Source organism: Mus caroli, chromosome 1 (assembly GCF_900094665.2).
Source record: "Mus caroli chromosome 1, CAROLI_EIJ_v1.1, whole genome shotgun sequence".
Classification (NCBI taxonomy): Eukaryota; Metazoa; Chordata; class Mammalia; order Rodentia; family Muridae; genus Mus; species Mus caroli.
Window position 1 is genome coordinate 168,392,034 of NC_034570.1, and position 21,573 is coordinate 168,413,606.

The window sequence follows — 21,573 nt, forward strand, 5'->3', positions numbered from 1 at the left end:
CCCACCCATCCACCCACCCATCCACCCACTCATCCATCCATCCATCCATCCATCCATCCATCCACTCATCCATCCATCCATGCACCCACCCACCCATCCATTCCTACACACACACATTTTTAATTCATGGGTTGAAGGGGCCACAGGAGAGTTGGTCAGGACTGCTGACTTTCTAGTGCAGTTTGAATGGAGAAGACTTGTGGGGTGGTGGAGATGTCATGGCAGACTGAGGTGTGACGGCAGATGTCTGTGACCCTGAGAAAAGTGAGAAGTGACAATAGGTGCGTTTGCTGTATAATAGCCTAATAGGTGACCCTGCTTCTGCTGGTTCTTGATTCAAGGAACACAAAATAAAGGGTACAAGCAACAGCATCCCTGTTTACAAACACTGGCTTGATCCTAAGTCCTGTTTGGATCAATTCTTGGGTTCCTACCTCTACAAGTCCCTTTAGGTCCTTAGCAGGTCCTCAGGTGACTCCCTCCTCCTTTGTCTATCCATTGGATTCTAGCTCTGGAATGACTCTAGAAGCTGTCTCCAGCCTACTTGCATGTGCCTCTCTATCTACCACCCTATGGCTGTCTCTCCTGGTTCTCATTTCCACAGCCTGAACTTCCACTCTTGCTCCTGTTGAGGGTCATGTGGCTGAATGGGAGGCAGCTGCCCCTCCTGCTGGCCACAGAGGGCTTACTCTGCAATTCCTTACAGAAATCACAACTTTTAAATTAATCACACATCCTCAGTTTTTAAAAAAGGACTCTTCTATTCTTACCAGAAGTCAGCCGGTGTCTTGACACCCTTCCCAGAGCTGGGGTTCAGAGTCCCAAGGTCCTTGTGAAGACAGCATTCATGGGGCTGGGGCTGGACACTGGAGTTCCTGAAATGACCACACAGCTCAGTCCTGACATGGCTGCTTCGGAGGAACAAACGACTGGCTCATTGTCTTTTCTCCATGAAGCACACCACCTCCCTCCTCCTCTGCCTTTTTCATCCCTCTTACTCATTTTAAGAATCTGGAAATCATTTGGACTCCTCCAGGCCCCTCCACTCAGCTCTTTCATCTGACAGAGTGCTGATGACTCTTGAGTGGTCCCGTATTCTTACATTTTTTCCCTCTCCCATCTCATTAAAATCAACAACAGCAGCACCAGCATCACCACCACCAAAACCCACGCCCCCCTCCCTAGTTCTTCAGCTATGTGTACACGTGAAATCTACTCTCATTCATGTATACACCGCAATGTTTTCCTTGGTCCATCTCTGCTCCCATCCCAGTCCCAAGCAACCGCTATGTGACTTGGCCTTCAGACCTCTCTCACGCCATTTCACGCCAACGGAATCACACACTATGCAACCTCTTCCCTCTGGTTTCATTCGCTTAGCTTGACAATTCTTATGGTTCACCAATGTTGCAGCATATATGTTGATTCTTCTTTAATTGGCATATAATATCCCATCGTTTGCTATGTCACAGTCTGTTCATCTGTTTACCAGGTGAGGGCGCTGCGCCCGTTTCCCTCCTTTGCTACTCATGAGTGACTGTCCCTAGAACTTTTCCTGGGCAAATCCCTGTAGAGACGAACATCTTTAATCTGTGATGAAGTGGATACTCAGGGGGAACTAATGGACATAGAGTAATTTTACATCTAACTTCTTGAAAACTGCCAAACTGTTTTCCAAGATGGCTGTGATATCTATTTATCTCCCGTACTGGCTGGTTTTGTGTGTCAACTTGACACAAGCTCAAGTTATCACAGGGAAAGGAGCCTCCCTTGAGGAAATGCATCCATGAGATCCAGCTGTAAGGCATTTTCTCAATTAGAGATCAAGAGGGGAGGGCCCAGCCTACCGTGAGTGGTGCCATCCCTAGGCTGTTGGTCCTGGGTTCTATAAGAAAACAGGCTGAGCTGTGCAAGCAAGGGGAAGTATTCCAGTAAGCAGCCCCTCTCCATGGCCTCTGCATCAGCTCCTGCCTCCAAGTTCCTGCCCTGTGTGAGCTCCTGTCCTTGTTTCTTTTGGTGATGAATAGCAACGTGGAAGTGTAGGCTGACTAAACCCTTTCCTCCCCATAATATTTCATTGGACCAATAGAAACTGTAGCTAAGACACCACCAAACTGTTCAAATATTCTCATCTGTCCACATTCTCACCCACAACGCTGCTGACTGTCTCTTGGATTATGGTTGCTCTAATGTGAAGCCTAGCTCACTGTGACATTGGCTTCTTGAGTCCTGAGTGGCAATGCTACTGACTGTCACTCCACATGCTTAGGGCCCATTTTCGGGTTAGGTTGTTTTCTAATCACTGAATTATAATCTCCTCACTCCCCTCAACCCTTCATTCTCGACCAATTCTCACTTCAAATTGCCTTTTAAAACACTGCCAGCTCAAAGAGACAACGTGTCCTCAGCAGAGACTCTCACGTACTCAAAACCCCTGTGAGTTTTTCATTGCCTCAAGTTAAAAATTCCCAACTTGACAAATTTAAATACAGGGAGCATCTTGCCCTTATGTACTCCCATTGGCCTGTGGCTCCGCTGGGTCTCCCTTTCATTTCCTTCTGGGTGTTGGTTTCTTGTCTGAAGTCTTCCCTTTGCATTTCTCAATCCTGGAGTTTAAAAGCCCCAGCTCAAAGCCACCACCCCCATCAGTTTTTGGTGACCCCTCCACTGGGAATGCCACTCCTCTGATGTCCTACGTCTTATTTATCTAAGAATGTTTCCAGGTTTGTCTTAGAGGAGGCTGTTCCGGTCTGTTAGCCACATAGTGAGTTGGTTTTATTTGTATCTTGAACTTCTGCAGCTTTTCTGTTTCTTTACTTTCCCTCCCCCTCCCTCCCTCCCTCCCTCCCTCCCTCCCTGTCTCCCTCCCTGTCTCCATCTCTGCCTCTCTCCCTGCTTCCTTCCCTCCTTCCCTCCCTCTCCCTTCTGCTTCATTTCAACATGGCCTCAAGCTCACCTTGTAGCTGAGGATAATCCCAAACTTCTGATCCTCCCACCTTCACCTTCTAAGTGCAGACATCACAAGCATGCCTCCCCTCCCACCCCCCAACATCCTATCCAAGCTGACTTAAGGCTACTTTTCTTCCTTGGTTCCTGTAAACAATGACACATAGGATGCGGCTATACTTTTTCAAAGCAGATGACTTCCTGTGATCCTCAGAGCCACAGCCCAGGGCTGGCAGGTCCTGAGGTTGGCAGGCTGACCCTCAGTGTCCCACTGTCCATTACCTTTAAGTGACAGCTCTTCATTTGATAAGAAGGACTGCTGTATTTACATGGCATTGCTCACATCTTCTTCCCCTTCCCCTTTGTCTTCTGAGTTGGCAATTTCAGGCTAAGGTCAAGGCTGGGGATTGGGCTGGAAGCATACCTCACAGGTAGGATAATTGCTTAGCTTGGACAAACCTATGTTCTATCCCCAGCACTGGGGGAGGGGTGGGGTGGGGGGAGGGGGAAAGATTTGGAATTTAGCACCCAAGGGATTTCTAAGGGTAATGTAATTAACTGTTGAGACAATCTTCCAAGAGTGGAAGCCTTCTTAGCTCACGGGTTGACATCTCTTCTCCTCCACTACAGTAGTGACCAAACTCACAAATGAAAAGCATCAGCTCGGCAGCCCACACACATGGTCACATGGCCCCAGAACACCAGTAGATCATATGCAAATACTGTCTGCATATTCATCGAGATGCCACATGGACAGTGTAAGCTGCTTTAATTATCTTTCAAGGAGAAACCCAGCCGCCTCTGGCACAGGCACTCGACTGGCTCCGTTGGCATGTTGCTGCCTGGACTGAAATGGAAATTAGTTCAAAGGAAAGATATTAAAAAGGAGTGGAATCTGTTATATTCTGTGTTCTGTGTAGCAACTAGGAATTGCCGGGCTGATCTGGGGCTTTTATTTCTGACGTGTACTTTTAGGCTCTCCAACGCACAACGGCATAATGTATGTTGGCTATAAATTTTATGAGCCATTCATATTTGAGATATAAACAAAGAGGAAGCTAAATTGAATGCTGTGAAATACGGATGCACCATGAAGCACTCCTGAGGAAGTTTATGTGCCTTTAATAATTAAGTAACAAGCAAGGTGGATCATGGATCCCATTCTCACTCCTTTGTATTTTTGTGATCATACAGGGACCAGAGAATGACCCTGTTCTCACCCAACCGTGTCGATGGGCTCAATTAACTACTCTTCATAGAAGGCATGTGCTGTTACAAGCCAATATACAATTATTTTTCATTCCTGACATAAGGGTCACTAAATGCAAGCTAAATCTTGAAGAAATACTACCAACATCCTTGAATTTGAAGAAATGGAAAACACGGCATAGATCTGGCCTATCCCTCTTTGCAAAGGTTTGGTTGTATCACTGGGAATCTTCAGTTTAAGAGCAAGTGAAACTATAGCTAGTCTTGGCTAATCTCCCCTTGAAACTGTGTAAGCCACACTCAGCTGGGGTGTGGCTCAGTGGTGGAGCACTTGTCCAGTGGGTATGAGGCCTCGGGTTTCACGGGGTGGGGGGGATTCTAGAGGCTTAAGGTATGCTGAAGAAACCCTTGACAATAGAATTATGGAGCAAGTACCTTAGATACAAAAATCAAGATTTTCAACAAAAACGATGGTAAAAATGAACAAGAACACCAACCACAAACCAATTCAAAGCCCCCGAGAAGAACAATCAGCAGATACCGGGGCACTCAGTACCCAGGAGAAAGGTTCTGCTGAGTCCAGTGGCTTGGCTGTAGAGTAAAACACTCTTCATGGTCTGAGATTGTACTTGCTGGTGTTCAGGGGTGTCTGGATGGAAAGAGAGCAGGGAAATCCTGGAGCAGAGCCAGCCACAGGAGGCTACCTTGAAGACTGCCATAAATTTCCTTCTGATTTTTAACTGGCATTCTGGAACAGAGAAGATCCCCAAGAAGTTTAGGAAAGATGCCATGCAGATGGTGAGAGTGAGCGGTGCTTTACCCGGCTGTAGGGGAGCTGAGCTCAGGCTCAAGTTCCACATGCTTGGAAAACTTGTGGCACTTTCTACTGAAACCCCAGAAGGGCCACATCTTAGGTATGAAGAACAAGTATCAGGACAGTTTTATTAGTTGTAAGGGAAATAGAGCTACCCTAACAAAGGAAGGGTAAAATGAAATTATTCTATGTTAAAGAATTTAAGTAAAACAGACACTGACACACACAGACACAGACATACACACAGATACACACTGACACAGGCACACACATATACATACATACACAGGTACACACACACACACACAGACACACACACACAGACATACACACTGACACACACACACAGACACACAGACACACAGACACAGACACACACACACACACACACACACACACACACAGGGGAAATGTCCACCAGAGTAGAATTTAGGGGCCTGGTTCTACCTCCTAACCCCATGTTCCCAGAAATAAGACTCAGACTCAAAATATATTCACAAATACCTTGGCCATTTAGCTAGGATCTTCTCTGACAAGAATCATAACTTAAGCTAACACATTTATCTTAATATGCACACTGCCACATGGCTGGTTACCTGTGCTCAGGTATCAAATATTAGGCTCCTCACATCTTTCAGAGTGAATCTCCTACCTGGCTCTATCCCAGAATTCTTTCTGCCTCCCAGATGTCCCACCTTCTATTTTCTGCCTAACCCATAGGCGATCAGATTTATTATTGACAGGCGTTACATCCATACATACCTAAGATACTCTCTCTACAAGTGGTTAAACAGCAGAAGCAAGAGCTAGTTGACATATAATGGATCGATGGAAATGATTTGGCCTGTAGAACAGGGAGAATATGCCCAAAGTGAGCCAGTAACCCATGTGTCATGACCCAAGAATATGAGGACAACATATACACTATTGGAGTCCCAGCAAGACAGAAAGACACAGAATGGGGTGGTAAAAAGATTTGAATAAGTAGTAGTTACCCCCCAGAGCTCGTGTCTCTAGCTGCATATGAATCAGAAGATGGCCTAGTCGGCCATCAGTGGAAAGAGAGGCCCATTGGTCTTGCAAACTTTATATGCCTCAGTACAGGGGAATGCCAGGGCCAAGAAATGGGAGGGGGGGGAAGGGGAGTGTGAGGGGGGGGGAATAGTATGGGGGACTTTTGGGATAGCATTGGAAATGTAAATGAAGAAAATACCTAAAACAAAGAAAAAAGAAAATGTCCCAAACTTGGTGAAAATTTTATAGATCAACTTTATGGTCAACTGAATGAGAAACGCTCTCCATTGGCTCATGTATTTAAACACTTGATCCCCAGTTGGTGCCACTGTTTGGGAAGGTTATAGAACCTTTAAAAGTGGAGCCTTGCTGGAGAAAAGGCATCACTGGGGGTGGGGAGGAGGGTTTGAGGCTTTGTGGGCTGGCCTCACTTCTTTTCTCTCGGCTTCCTGGGTGCGAATGAAATGTGTTGTTCACACCACCATGCCTTCCCCATAACTTCCTCAGAAACTATAGGCCAAAATGACCCCTCTTCCTTCTAAAGTTGCTTTGTTCAGGGTATTTTGTCATAGCAACAGAATAGTGACTAATAACTAATAACTAATACACACTCTCAGGTTCTAGAAATTCTAGCAAACTCTCAGTGGAATGAACACAGATCCACACCCAGAAGCATCTTCGTCAAACTCCCAAGAAAGAAAACTGTAAAGAGATCTTCAAAGCACCCAGGGAAAAAAGGAGCACATACCAGACCAAGGAACACCCACGACGATGACAGGTCGCCTCTACCCAGGACGAAGGCAGAGAAGTCGTTCTAAAAACACTAAAAGTACCACTGAGAATTCTACATCCAGCTAATCGAGTCCTTAAATGGAGAGGCAAGGCAGATAAGCAAATCTGAGAGTATTTGTTGCCACAAGGAGAGGCTGGAGAGATGGGTCAGAGATGGGTCCTCTTGCAGAGGACCCGGGTTCAGTTCCCAGCACCCACATGACAGCTCACAATCTGCAGCTCCAGATCTGGTAACCATCTTCTGGCCTCTGCAAGCACCCGTTGTGCATATGGCTCTCTCTTTCTCTCTCTCTCTCTCTCTCTCTCTCTCTCTCTCTCTCTCTCTCTCTCTCTCACACACCCTGGCAAGAACACTTATACTCATAAAATAAACACAAATAAATCAGAAAGAAAGAAAGAAAGAAAGAAAGAAAGAAAGAAAGAAAGAAAGAAAGAAAGGAAGACAGGCAGGCAGGCAGGCAGGCTAAAGGGAGTTCTCCAGGCTGAGAGAAAAGAATTTAATTGGAATTTTGGTTCCCCAGGAGGAGAAAAATCCAAACTTGCAACAAACAAACAACCCAAAACCAACCAACCAACCAACCAACCAACCAAAAAACCTGGGTAAATATATGAACAAAACCATATTTTCATAGTTCTATGGGAAGACAGATTGTTTAACACATAATTTAAACAATCATATTGAGGATTTTTTTTAACGTATAGATTTAAACCATTAGCTCAAAGGACAGAGGTAAAATGGACTTGGGACTGCCAAAAGTGTACATTTTAGTGAAGTCTGCCATGCTACCTCTGAACAGCCCAGGCTAAGTCAAAGATTCATATGAGAGTCATTAGAGCTAGGGACTCAGTCAAAGGACTAGAGAATATAAAGACATTATTCAATTAACAAGAAAGGTGGGGGGGGGGAGGCATGTAAGACAGCAAAATAGGAAACAGACCCATGCAAACAGTAACAGGAAACCCCAAACCATGTCAAGCCAAACACAAAAGATATTCGGATTCTCTAGACCAAAAAAAAAAAAAAAATCAAGATCAGTCAAAAGTGAACTGTGGTGATGGAAGCCGGAATAGTAACTGCTAATTGTTAATGTGGGGTGGGACTGCTGGGAAGGGGGGCGGTTCAGTGAGAAGAATTTACATCTTAATTTGGGGACTATACTAGATTGCATATATATATATTCATGTATGTATTTATTTATAGAAACTCATGGAATTTTACACTTAAATTTTATGCATTTCACTGTATGTAGATTCTACATCAACTCTCTTGAGGAGCCGCCATCTATAAAATTTCACCAACAGAGGGCGCTCCGAGCCCATCAAACGCCGGGGACCGAAGATACTTTGAGATGCACATCAGATCTCAGGGCTCATCATTCTTCAGGACGAATCGTGCAGCTCCGCAATGGCTCCCCCTTCGACACCCCATCTTTCCCACTTCGGGCTTCACGGGCTCGTCCATTTCACCCGGCCACATGCTGCTTTGAGGCTGATAAGCCGCGCGTAGCTAATGGCGACGATATTTTCCGCGGCACCGAGGCAGAATACAGATGCGGCTGCAGTTGGGCTGCCTGGGGGCTACCAGTCCCTCTAAGGTCTTTGGCAGATATGATCGCGTTGAAATTAGAAGTAGAAACGTAATGGAAACTTCCACAGTGCTCTCAACATCTTCATTTTGACCTTCTCGCCTCGCTTTAGAGGCTATGAAATATCCGGGGTGCACGGGCTGCAGAGGGCGCTGGGCGGGAATGGCTGTGCCCGGAGGCGCCGAAGGTTCTCACAGGAAGACAAGATGGGGAGGGGGGCGTTGCCCCGGGTTCTAGCACCCCAATTGTTGTATTCTGCCCCCTCCTTTCTCTTGCATATGTTGAAGGAAGACAGCGACTAGGGAAGCCCGAAATGTCCTCCTGCCCTCGCCTAGCCCCAGGCCAGGTCTTTCCGGGGTACCCAGATGCCATTACACCACACGTGATCTCCTCGCCCGGCTGGTCCCGCAGGAGGCGTCTCGCGGGGTGTTAATTAAAGGTCACAACAAAATAGACCTGCCGGCACACCAGAAGAAATGTCCTCCCGGGAAATGAAAAATGACACCCCGGAGCAGCCACGTGTGGAGCCCGGCGTACGCCGGTTTCCTGCGCTCCCGGGCGCTGCGCCGGGCGGGGGACGGGAATCAGACAGCGGGCGACAGCTGGGTGCTCTGGAGATCCCACAGGTCCGGGTGCTGGCAGGCAACCGTGCAAAGGGGCGAGGGGACGATCCCAGTCCCCGAGGTCGAGCAGCTCGCGCCACACCCCCTCTCCAGGCCCGCGCAGTCCTTCCGCGCGCGTTCGGCGCGGCCAATCCCTCAGTTTCCCCAGCCTGGCAGCTACAGGCTGGGTCTCGGGCTCACCTGTGCGGGTCTCGGGAGGTTTTCCCATCATTAACAGGGACTTGGGCCGGTTGGCGGGCGCCTGGAGGGGGGCTCAAGGCTCCCGGTGCTCAAATCGGGGTCCAGGGGAGGAGGGTCCCCTGGCCCGCTGGGGCTAGGAGGGCGAATCAAGACAAGGTTTGCCAGGCAGGTCTGGGAGAACAAAGGGCGGGGGGTTGGCCCCGGCCTGTTTGCGGACTTGTTTGTGACTCAATCCGTTTGCACGGCTTTTCAAAGGCAGACCTGCACGCCTTGCCAGGAAGAGACCAGCTCCCGGGGAGGGGGGCGGGGAGGCCTGGGTGCTGCGTTTCAGCGCAGCTCGGCCGGCTCCGAGCTACAGGCTCGCGCGGTGGATAGCACCGGAGCCCCGGGCTGTGGGCCCCTCGCCAGCAACTTCCCCGCCCGGAGCCAGATTTACGACCCCACCCCCGCCCCGGCTGCGCCTGGCGATGCCAGGCCCGAGCGCCGCGCCGTAAATGGATCGCGGCAGGCGAGGCGGCGGCGGCGGCGGCCCGGCGGGCTCCGAGGCGGCGGGGCTGAGGTTCCCTAGGCTCCGCGCTGCTCCCGGTCGGACACAGGCGTCCTGACCGCCGGCTGCTCTCCGGTCGCGTACATCCACCTTCTCCCTGCCCTGCGCGCAACTGTCAGGAGAAAACGGGACGGCGCATATTGGCTCGGCGACACGCCGTGGCTCCTCCCCGAGTCTGGATCCTTATATTTTGGGAGAATTTCTTTGAACTCAGTTAGCGAGCTCGGGGAAGGAGGCAAGTTCCCACCGCCGGCTCGGCTCGGCGAGGGCTCGCCCACCTTCCCTGCAGCCTCCCTACGTCCTCGCCGCCGTCCTCCTCCTTTTCGGCCCCGCTAGAGGAGAATGCGCGCTGGCCGGGTGGAGGAAAATGCTAGCGATCTGGATGTGACCGCGAAGAGAGGACGCGTGGCTGGAGGAGGCAGAGAGATGAGAAGACCCATTATTTGAGAACCACCAGCCGTTCCAACCTTTCCTGCAAATTGGTGCTATTACTTCTGGGGTCCATTTGCTTTCATTCTTCCCAACCCCCCATTAAGAAATCTTGACTTGAGGACCAACCCCTACCACGAGGGGGGACGCGTCTGGGTTGGCAGACCTTTTGGATGTAGCCTTGTGGGAACATTTAGACCCTTTCCTCTGGAAGAGCCACCATGAATTCGGTAGCCGGAAATAAAGAGAGGCTTGCGGTCTCCACCAGGGGCAAGAAATACGGGGTAAGTTGTGGCGGTGTCCACGCGGAGATGCGTTTCCAGGGACTCATCTGAGTGGGTGTCCTCTGCTTCCCGGGAGCCGGCGGCGGATGCAGGGTCCCCAGCTCTCGGGTGCACCGGCGTCCCCACGGCCGGCGGGGCCGTGCGTGCATGGAGGCGGGTCTGCAGCTCGCCTGGCTACGGGAAATGTCTTCAGCCCTTGATTCCTCCCTTTCCTCACACCCTTAACTTTTGCAGTATTTCGGGACTTGCAGACAGAGTTAAGTCGAGGGGGAGCGTTTCCCAGGAATTCCTCTGCTCTTCCCTCGGATCGCTGCCCCGGAGCGGGGAGCCCGTTTGCTTTACCTGCAGGACCTGGGGTGGGGGCTGTTCCCCGAATGAGTAAACATCCAGAAGTCACAGTCACGCACCCTGCGATAGGGTGTTCTAGGACTGTGTACCTAGGCCCTTGTTGGGGTGGGTACCCGGTTTGAAAGAGTAGGGCGCTGGATTTCTGGGTGTTCTCGCAGAAGCTGCAGGATATCCACACCCCGCAAGCTCTTGTGCTGACCCCAGGAGGAATGGAGGGGGACCTGCGTGCGGTCACTCTGGCGAGGGTGGGTGGGACAGGACTTCCTTAAGGATTGGTCACTTGAAGGATGGAGATAGATGGAGGGCAGGTTTGCATCAGTGCGGGCAGGACGGCGACCCCCCCCCCGCCCCCAGCCCTCCGCCGCACAGGGGACCAGTGGCTCTACAGGGCCTGACGCCGCGCGTCTCTCCCGCAGGTGAACGAAATGTGCTCGCCCACCAAGCCCTCAGCGCCCTGCTCTCCTGAGAGCTGGTACCGCAAGGCTTACGAGGAGTCGCGCGCCGGCAGCCGGCCCACCCCGGAGGGAGCAGGCTCTGCGCTGGGCTCATCGGGCACCCCGTCCCCGGGCTCGGGCACCTCGTCCCCGAGCTCCTTCACCGGCTCTCCGGGACCCGCATCTCCGGGCATTGGTACCAGCTCGCCCGGCTCCCTGGGCGGCTCACCGGGCTTTGGCACCGGCTCCCCTGGCTCGGGCAGCGGCGGCGGCTCCTCCCCCGGCTCTGACCGCGGCGTCTGGTGCGAGAACTGTAACGCCCGCTTGGTGGAGCTGAAGAGGCAGGCTCTCAAGCTGCTGCTGCCGGGACCCCTCCCGGGCAAGGTGAGCTACTGCGGGGTGCTCTGCGGGAAGCTGCGCCCCACCTTAGGAAGCTGCCTCGAGGCGCCCGGGTGTAAGGCCCCTAGCTGAGCACCCAGCTTCGCGGCGCCAGGGGATGCCCCCAGTGGGTTAGCCATAAGGGTTCTCCCTACCCTGTCTTCGATTCTGCAGCAGCATGCCAAAGGGGGCAGTAACAGCCAACTGCTGCGAGTTCCAGGTTCCAATGGCTTATTTGTGACTCTACCTTCCCTGCTTCACAGAAACATATTTTCCAAAGCCAGCATTTCTCTCTTAACACTCCATGTGTCTAAGTGAGGAAGATTAAAAGGTGGCCCGCTGTAAGAGCTGAGCTACATCCTGACCTGCTCCTGGGCTTATTTAATAAGCACATTGGTTCCTCCATTGCAACCCCGTCTGCGTGGTTCGACCGGCCTGGAGCCCCCAGAGCGGAACACAATGCAGTTGTATTTGCACAGTTGGGTCCAAGTACTATCACATGATAATATTTACTCATCCACTTCAAAGAGTTTTTATCAGTGGTTCGAGAGAAACATCAAGAAAACCGCATTACTGGGGGAGGTTGCTGACACTGCTCAATGACATTTTCTGGTTTATATTTTTTGTGACTTTTGAAATGAAATATTGTGATTTCGAATAGCAGGGCTTAGGAGTAGCCACGTCTGCTTGCCTCTTCTGCTTATCCACGCACACACATGGATGTTTTGTATACCAGGCTTCAATTACACAGCCAGCCATAGACTGCTGTAAAATTTAAAACGGGAAAAGTCGCTCCCGGGAGAATTGGTTTTATAAATCTAGAACTTAATCTCGAGAATAATTAACTCTGGGTTATTGTCAATTTGGCATTTTTGTCGTTCCTTCATTAATCTTCCTGGACACGGCAAGAGTAAATCTCAGGGCCAGGATCCTCTCTCAGTCTTACACGCTACACTGTCTTGATTTAACGCCTTTCCGCAAACACAGACCTAGCTTCTTTTTTCCCATTAATATTACTTGATTTCCCACCCCGTTCAAAGTGCAGCCCCTGAGACATCAGGTCCTCGTGGACGCTATCCTTCTCTGAGGAGAGCTTATCTTCTGATGAATCCGCAGTCCATCATGTATTCTTGTCTGTGTCAAGTGTTGCAAAGAAGGGACTGTGGAATGGGGGTGAGAGAGGCTTGATGGATACAGATTTGAGAGATCCAGATGCTTGAGATGTGACAGTGGCTGATATTTGTAATCCTAATAAGTCACAGGCCACCAAAATTATCTCAGAACATCGAAGTCACATGCTCATAGGAGTTCTTCATGTTGTTGTTTATCCTAAAAAAGGGAAGGGGTGAAGGAACACAGACAGGAAGAAACAAAGGTTGAAGCTTAACTGCACGCGCATGCTTGGTGATTTATGGGGTCGTTTACGGGGGGGGGGGCTTTGTTTTTGTTAAAGCCACCTGGAAAGTTCATTTCACACTGCTTAGAAGGCAGTGCCATAAATGTTCAGATTTTATTTATTGGATGAAATTAAAGTGATGTGAAACTGATCATGTTGTAGAGGGAGCGATGGCTCCGGATGCAGCCAAGTCCTGGACAGGCTGAGGCTCAGTGCTCTGTGATCCATGATCATGTTGTAGAGGGAGCGATGGCTCCGGATGCAGCCAAGTCCTGGACAGGCCGAGGCTCAGTGCTCTATATGATCCAGGGGCATTGAGAGGAGAGCTGTGAGTCTGGGGCTGGTCACTGATTAGATGGTCACACATTAGAACATCATACCCAGTTGCAGAGTTGCATCAAGACGTTAGCATTGCAGGGTTTAGCCAGGAATAAGGATGCTTCGGGTTAGCTCATTGATAGCAAGTGAGCTACGGAGCCTTAATATGAACTACCTACTGATTGTCTTTGGGAAGGATAACTTCGGGGATCGTGTAAATGGTAGGCGCTGTCACCTTCTAATTAGATACAATTTCTATAACATCTATAATGTTTGCAGCATTGTAATCGAACAAATGCCACGTTGTCTGGTGCCCTCTGCGTGGTGGGTCCTGTCCAGTGGAGACAAGGCATTTCTTCTCAGTGCTAGCTTATGAACAAACTGCAAGTGCTGATTGATGAGCGGAACCTCCGTAGCCTGCAGGCCCTGAAAGAGTTAAGTTCCAGTAGAATAAGGGATGTCATTGTGACCCCAACGTGTAATTCGCTCCGGAGAACAAGAGTCTGGGAAGATAAAGACATGTTTTTGAGGGATAATTAGCAAAAGCCATTTTCATAATTCACTTAAGATGCTTAACCATATTTGGGGAATATTTTCACAAATAGAGTATTAAATCGTATTAGGTAGTATGAAAACCTTCTGCATAGTCATTCAGAAGTCAGAGGCAGAAGAGCAGGTCCTGAAATCCGTTACTTAAGAATGGGTTTGGCTTCCCCCCCCCCCTGGTTTATTTTGCAATCTTAGTGACTCAGTTTCACATTTTAATACAATATGTTTTTTTTTTAATTAAATCTTTAGAATTTCATCCCATCCTTAACGTTCCCATCAACACAGCAGTGGAAAACCAATGGTTCAGATGGTTGGAGTGTCTATGTCACAAGGCGAGGTTCAAAAAGTGCTTCTGTTCTTCTGAGAGAGAGAGATGAAATTGACATTTATGTAGTAGACAATATCCTGGGGTTAAGGTTTACAGAATCAGGATGCTGTAATGCCCACGTTCACGTTCTAATGTGATGAGTTCACTTCTTCATCCCTCTGCTGTCAGATGATTTCCCTCAACATGCTCATCGCTGGTAGCGAGCTCTAGAGAGTTGCCCTCCATTTATCTTGGGGACAGTTGGGTGAGGTGGGATGATGAAGTATTAGACAGCCTCTGGAGGGGCATCTGGATGCCCCCTCAGATTGAAGACTGCCTTTGGTGTTCCAAGAGTTGCTCTGAGTCTCAGCATGCCTGAGAGTGTATGGCGTCTGGAAGACTGGGCTCTGGGCTTCTGGGTAGACCAGTTCTATGACCACTGGAGGATAGGGCTTCAGGTTAGACCATTATGAGACTTGGATGTAGCTGGGTAGGTAGCCGGGTAAAGGATGATAATGTTGACAGAAGCAAGAAGAGAGAAAGATGGTGATGGTAGTAACTTGATTTTTCTAGAGAGGGCATCAGAAGAAGAGGCAGATTCAGCCATAAACCTGATTGTTGCAGGTTATCTCAAAACCCAGAAAGTGAAAACTCTGCTCTGAATTCATCTTCTCTTGCAACTGAACTGGGCAAGGAGATGTGCCATCCTGGTGTCAGGCTGTAAACTCTTCTGATTGACTTTTACTGCCTCAGTAAGAAAGTGCTTGCCAGTTTATAACCTTTCTTTTTTGGCGTTGGTTAAGTGGAAGTGCTCAGATAGAACAGAAGAGTGGGGCTGTGGAAAAAGTGTTGGGTCTTTAGGTGAGGGTTGTCCTCTTCCCACTGTCATGTTTCACTGTGTAAATATAAAACACTTCCTGCATCGTGGTGAGCACGCCTTTCCCGTTTTTATAGACAGTCAAGGCACCGAGCCAGAAAGAGCAGCCAAGGAACGAACCTCTCCTTTTTTTGAGCTAACCTAGATCATTCTGATAGCTGTGACAGAACCTTTGAATTGACTGTGGAAAGCCCACGGCACATCGGCCTGAGGAAATTCCCTGGAGAAAGCAGGAATGTTCCAGGTTGGGCAAAGGTTATCTGACATCTGCTCATTTCCATACTCACAAAAGAAAATCTCTTATGTAAGAGAAAGGTCCAGAACTACGGTCCTGTCTGACTTTTTTTCTCCTCAGTCACATATTCTGACTCCATCTATGCCCCAGAAATATCAGCAAGATTAGCCAGACATCCTGAGAAGGGTGACCCAGGAATAACAGGGATGAAAGAGAAGAATGTCTGCCGGGTTAAAAACACCAAACGTGAGCTCTAAATAGCCAGAGCCCAAGGAAGTCTAGACTTCGGGAGATATAAATAAATATTTCTGTATTTTGCCAGTTCCAAAAGAGGAAGGAATATGAAAAATAACTTCATTTAAAAGTAACCTCCTAAAGCCATTGTAGTATTCTGTATAGATAAACTAGACTTTACATTTGAAATATTTACTAATATTTCTAACGAAGGAATTCCAGACAAATTTCCCTTATTCTAAGAACACTTCTTTAAAAAGCACCTTCAGAATCCTTTTCATTTAGAAAGTATTTAAAAAACATTTCCTTACTGGGGGTAGGCGGCAGGGTGACTAGAACCATGGCTCCATGTTTAAGAGTACTGGGTGCTCTTCCAGAGGACAGGGGCTCAATTTCCAGCTCACAGCTGTCTATAACTCCATTTCCAGGGGGGCTCCAACACTCTTCGGGGCTCTGGAGGCACAAGTGGTACACAGGCATGTGTGCAAGCTTTCCCCCTCATTTTCAAATGCATGTGCAGTGGGATGTGATCATATTTGCCTCCCGTTAGCTCTCCACTCTTTTCCTCTCCCCAACACAGTCCCATCCCAAACTCAACACCCTCTTTTATTTATTTATTTTGACAACCACCAAGTCCAGTCAGTGCTGCCCATATGTGCTTGGCTGTGGGGCCATCCACCGGAGCATGGGAAGCCTACCAGCAGCCACATTCCTCCTTCCCTAGCAATACGCACTGCCAACAGCTCCCTAGTATGAGGGAGAGCTTTGAGATCATCTACCTCAGTTGATGCCTGGATTCTGTCAGTCTTGGCCTTGTATAAGTCCTGGGCAGGTAGTCACAGCTGCTCTGAGTTCACGGTTGATAACCATGGTATCTCCAGAAGACAGGATTTCACAGTGCCCCTTCTTGTCTTCTGGTTCTTTGAAATAAAGGAACAGCTGATACCTACCAACAGTGATGGAGAAGTCCTGGAGCAATTATCATTTAAGACCCTCAGAGCCATCTCCAGAGTTTATCAAAACATTCCCAGTGGAGCCAGGCAGAGCCCAATCTCTTCCTCAACATTTCATTTTGCTAGACTTTTAAGAATGATACCAACATGGTCAGTTTTGGGAGTGACTTAATTCATTTGAAAGATTCCCCGGCTAGTAATCACCCCCACCCCCATTCTAGACAAGATTATTACATGACAAATGTGATTCTTAAATGTCTGAGGCTAGTAGTTTGTCAGGGTTTGTAATGATTAAGCCAATTAAAATTTAGGTCAGTTGCTCTTTGGTGTCCCAGACCATACCAATCATCTGCTGATAACACGATGGTGAGAGCAATGATGGATGATTGACAGTTATTGACTCAGCAGTGTGCCAAGATTGACAGACAGTCTCATAGCCAAATAAAGATAGCGTGTGATTTCTTTGTCTTGGAGTAATAGGTGATTTTTGTGGTTATTATAGTCAGTCACACACATGTACATAGCACACGCATACACATGCATGTACACTTACACACATAACACCCTGACCCAAGAAAAGGAGCCTATAACTGGATACTCAGGGTCGCATGCATACATTAGCCTTCCCTGCCACTCTGTCCCCAGAGATTACCCAAGCTGGCGAGTGGTGTGGGGTCTCCCTTCCCTTCAGTATTATTTTACCATTGTCAGTTCATAGGCACCCTTCCTTTCCTTATAGCCTGTTGAGTGGTCCCATTGGGTTGCGGAGCTCCTCGTTGAGTGGGCACTCTGGTGAACTTCCTCACTTCTGGGCATCAGCGTGAAGGAGCTCATCATTACATCCACTGGTAAAGGTGCCGAAGGTGGGACACATCTGGGGTCCTTAGTTTTGTTTGGAATGTTTATCGAAACATCATCATATCAGTGTGCATATGTCATCCTTCTGGCTGTTGTCTTTGGGCCTTCTCAAGAAACCCCTCTGAAGAAAAATGGCCATTGAATTATGAGTAGAAAGGCATCCATCAGAGGGATTCTCTTTACTTCCTTAACTAAACTTTTATTCTTTTTGTTTTTGAAAAAGTGTTCCATTTGGTCTTGAACTCACTATGTAGCTAAGGTCTATCCCTACCAAACACATTGCAAAGCTTCTTCTTATTAATTATTTTAATTTTTAATAATTAAATGGTGTAGTGTTGGCACACAGGAAATAGAAAAATATTCAACAGAAAACAAAATATAGGAGTTGTCCTAAGTACAACTGAAAATTTGGTCTGTGATTGTAGTAGTGTCTTTAACCAGTGGTGGGGAAATGGGTGTTTTATTAAAATATTTGGGGAAAACTGAACAGATCAATATTTTAGAAAACAAGAAATTGATCTATACAGTTCATTATATACCCAGAAGATCTCCCATTGGGTCAGAGAGCTAAATACTAAGTATTATAAACAGCGGACTTTTGCTGCACTCCCAGCCTTTGCAGGCAAATATTCCTCAGACATTTCCACTTTGTTTAGTGCCTTATGATGTGTCCGTGTGTGGGAGAGGGTGAGGAGGGTCAGAGGTCAAGGTCAATGTTAGGTGTCCTTTTTAGTCTCTTTCTGACTTAGGTTTTGAGCCTGGGTCTCTCATTCCAAAGCTCATCAGCTCTGCTGGACTGACAGTGGAGCCTCCTGCTTCTGTCTTCCCAGGCCTGGGGTTACAGGCGTGCACCTGCCTTACCAGGTTTGAGGTTACAGGCCTGCGCCTGCCACTGTGCCTGGGTGCTTTACTCAAACTCAGCTTCTTATCCTTGCAGGGCCGGGTTTCACTGACTGAACCATCTAAGGAACAGGTACCATAACCTACCAAGTTCTTTAATAATAATAATAATAATAATGACTTAAGAAATGTCTGAGTACTTTATCCTCATGTACACCTGCATGCCTGAAGAGAGCATGAGATTTCATTATAGGTAGTTTTGAGCAACTATGTGGTTACTGGGAATTGAACTCAGGAACTCTGGAAGAGCAGCCAGTGGCCTTAACCACTGAGCCATCTGTGCAGCCCTACCAAGGACTTCTAATGCAAATCATCATCACTGTTTTCCTGGTCATGAGCTCTCCTTGAATTCCTGCTATCAAGCCGATTCAGTCGTACTGCATTAAAAAAATGCCACTGGATTCAACTTGATAATACATTATTTATTGTTTTGTCCTTTGATAGTCATATACCAATGATCATTTCTGATTCTCATTCATGTACCAGTGTAGTATTATAACATATTATAAATAAAATATGAAAAAGTATTAAAATTCCTGCCTGGAGCAATACACAGTTTGCTCTTAGAGACAGACACCACGAGAGTCACACTGCGGCATATCAAGAGAGAAATTGAATTGCTCAGGAAGTTTAGGGGGTGGGTAGGAAATGACTTTAGAAAGATGGGTCGGATAGGAACATACTGAAGCGGAGATGTTCCAGGTAGAGGGAAGGGCGAAGGGGGTTACATACACTGGAGAACTTAAGTGATGTATTGTTCTCTCTCTCTCTCTCTCTCTCTCTCTCTCTCTCTCTCTCTGTGTGTGTGTAATGGGTATGGCTGAATTATGGGGACTGAATTGAAGTGATAGTGATATGAATGAGGTGTTAGGAAAGACATGATTTCTGCATAATGGGTGCTCATATAAGGCACAGGAAGTATTCATTCTCCACGCATCAGATAGAGAACACTGGTATTAACACATTAATAACACAGTAGAGTTTGCTACTGGGGGTTGGAGTGGCTATGTGTAACAGAACTTGTTGGAGTTATCTAGAGTTCGAGGTTAAATTGTCCAGTGGGGCCAGCTGGAGTCTCTAGGATCCAGCTGGTGTCTCTAGGGTCCAGCTGGTGTCTTTAGGGTGCAACTGCATTCTCTAGGGTCCAGCTGGGGTCTCTAGGGTGGGTTTGGATGTAGAGACTTGGATCTTGGAGTTGCAACAAGGAAAAAGGCTGTGAAATGAATACACAGATGGTATGAGCTCTGTGTATCTGAGGTAGGCACATTAGTAAACTGAGCATGAATCATAAGCATTGGCCTCGAAGGAACAGGAAGCCCAAGGCATTAAGAAGACAGCCCAGGTTAGAAAAGAGGGAGACAAAAAGTAGGGGAGAGCATATGGCATCATGGAAACCAAACAGTAAGAATTTTCAGGATGATGGTAAGCCCTGAACTTTGAAGGAATCAAGTAGGCACAGACTCAAATGTCCATGGAGTTGGCTACTAGGAGGTTATGGGAAATCTTGGCTTGAACAGTTTTCGGCATCTTGGAGAAAGGTAGTGAGTGTCAGTGTGTCCAGTGGTGGATGGAGAACTTAGATATTTGCAGCATCTCAACTGCAAGGTTATGAGGGGTGCCATTCCTGATGGTCTTTTATGTTATTAAAATGCAACCCGAGATCAGCAGACTCTGGTACAAAACCAGCCTTATTTAGTTGTGACCAGGGGCAGGCTACTTGGGTTAGGGTTAGGGTTAGGGTTAGGGTTAGGGTTAGGGTTAGGGTTAGCAAAGGTCACGTGATTGTAAGATAATGTTGAGCCACCATCTTGTGTTCTTAGACTCCAAAGACTTTCCTGGAAGACTTGAATACAGTGAAAGCCAATCTCCTTGTGCCCTCCTTCCATCCTCCCCTTCTGTTATTAATGACCCTGACACCAACATGGAGACAGAGATACAGCTCTGGAGAAAACGGAGTCATTCGACTCTTTCCCCATTCCTTGAACCCCTCTTCCCCTGCCCCCCCCCCCCCCACATTCATTCACCTGTAAGCATCTCTCTCCCTGGGAACAGTTCAGGTGCTCAGGTGGCGAAGGTGGCTACTCCTTATAGCCCAGTTGCCATCAATATGAATTGGGAGTCTTTGTCATAGATGGAAATCCCTCCTGAGAGCCCCTGCCCCACTCCGAGGCCCACAGGGAGGAGTACAGCAGTGGCGTTTGGCATTTTGGGCTGTGGTGAATGAAGGGAACAGATTTCCTTCAAGGACTGTGAATGATGCATGCCAACCTATCCAGCACCAGGAATTCAACTTATCTGCTTTCCAATCCGGTTTTATCTTTCTCAGACAGTTTTCTTTGCAGTTTTATTTTGCTGATTCTGTCACATTGATTCCAGCCAGACCCTGTGAAGATGGCTGGAAATAGAGACGACACCCTCCTCCACTTGGCCACATTTCCCACACTGGTAGCAGCTGTTAGTCAGAGTGGACAAGGAAGGCTGGGCCCTCGTAAACCTTAATATAAAGGGAGAACATGCCCTGAGTGTGGCAGACAGACTGGGAGGCTCTGAACTGAGCAAGCGACTGCTAGGACTGTATCTGAGGGTGTTGAGAGTGTCACGGACTAAATTGCGGCTCTTGTTATTTTCCTTCTTCATTCCTGATTGCTGGTCGGTACTGTTGCCGACCATCAAGATTTGGAAAGCTGTTTTAGCTCCCTACATAGCAAGCCTCTCAGATCTTTGAAGATCGTTACAAATATCTGCTCTTCAAAATATAGATTTTTTTTAAAGCTTAATGATTCTTTTATTTCCTCTGAGTGATGCCTGAGATTTGTAATTGCTTAATGGAAGACTTTTCTTTTTTTCCTAGGCTAACACAGTAGCTGAGGCTGTTGAGGTGTGTGTATGGTGTAATTCTATTCTTTAATCAGCTGTGATGAGCAGCTACACGCTCCTAAGAAACGCTGCCAATTTATGTCTAATGGCTGCCTTTGAGGTATATCGTTGGCCCCCTCCCCTGACTCCATGGGGTGGGGTGGCTTCATGCAGCAATGGGAGACCTCTTCGGTACCTGACAAGAGGCCAAAATGAAAAGGGCAGTGGCTGAGAGCTGTTGGGCTATTTAACTGAAAAGGTTATTCAGAGAATAAACCATGAAATTTGGGGACCCACTACCAATCACCGCTGTTCAAGAAAAATAATCTACTGGCTCAGTTGTGTGTTTGTAGCAGGTGTTGTAAGTCCCAGAGGTTGGTGCAATTCCAGATAGGTGAGTTGCATTGTCTGGTCATGGAGGTAGTGTGGTTTCCAGCAGAGTTAGCATTGGGATCTTAGGATAGTTGGTTGTCTCCGTCTCTCTGCCTCCCTCTCTCCCATACCCT

At 47.9% G+C, this 21,573-nt stretch overlaps 1 protein-coding gene across 2 annotated transcripts in view; it reads left to right on the top strand.

The window, feature by feature from the left end:
- The first annotated feature begins 9,885 nt into the window (after positions 1–9,885).
- The window catches only part of Kif26b (kinesin family member 26B), a 396,540-nt gene continuing 384,852 nt past the window's right edge, over positions 9,886–21,573 (top strand). Inside the window, exons 1-3 of one of the 2 annotated variants that reach the window (XM_029479369.1) lie at positions 9,886–10,424; positions 11,189–11,590; positions 18,249–18,284. In XM_029479369.1, coding sequence (XP_029335229.1) covers positions 10,362–10,424; positions 11,189–11,590; positions 18,249–18,284 — 501 coding nt within the window. In that variant the 5' untranslated portion in view covers positions 9,886–10,361. The remainder of the gene's footprint in view (positions 10,425–11,188; positions 11,591–18,248; positions 18,285–21,573) is intronic. The other variant, XM_021161225.2, reaches the window with a different exon arrangement.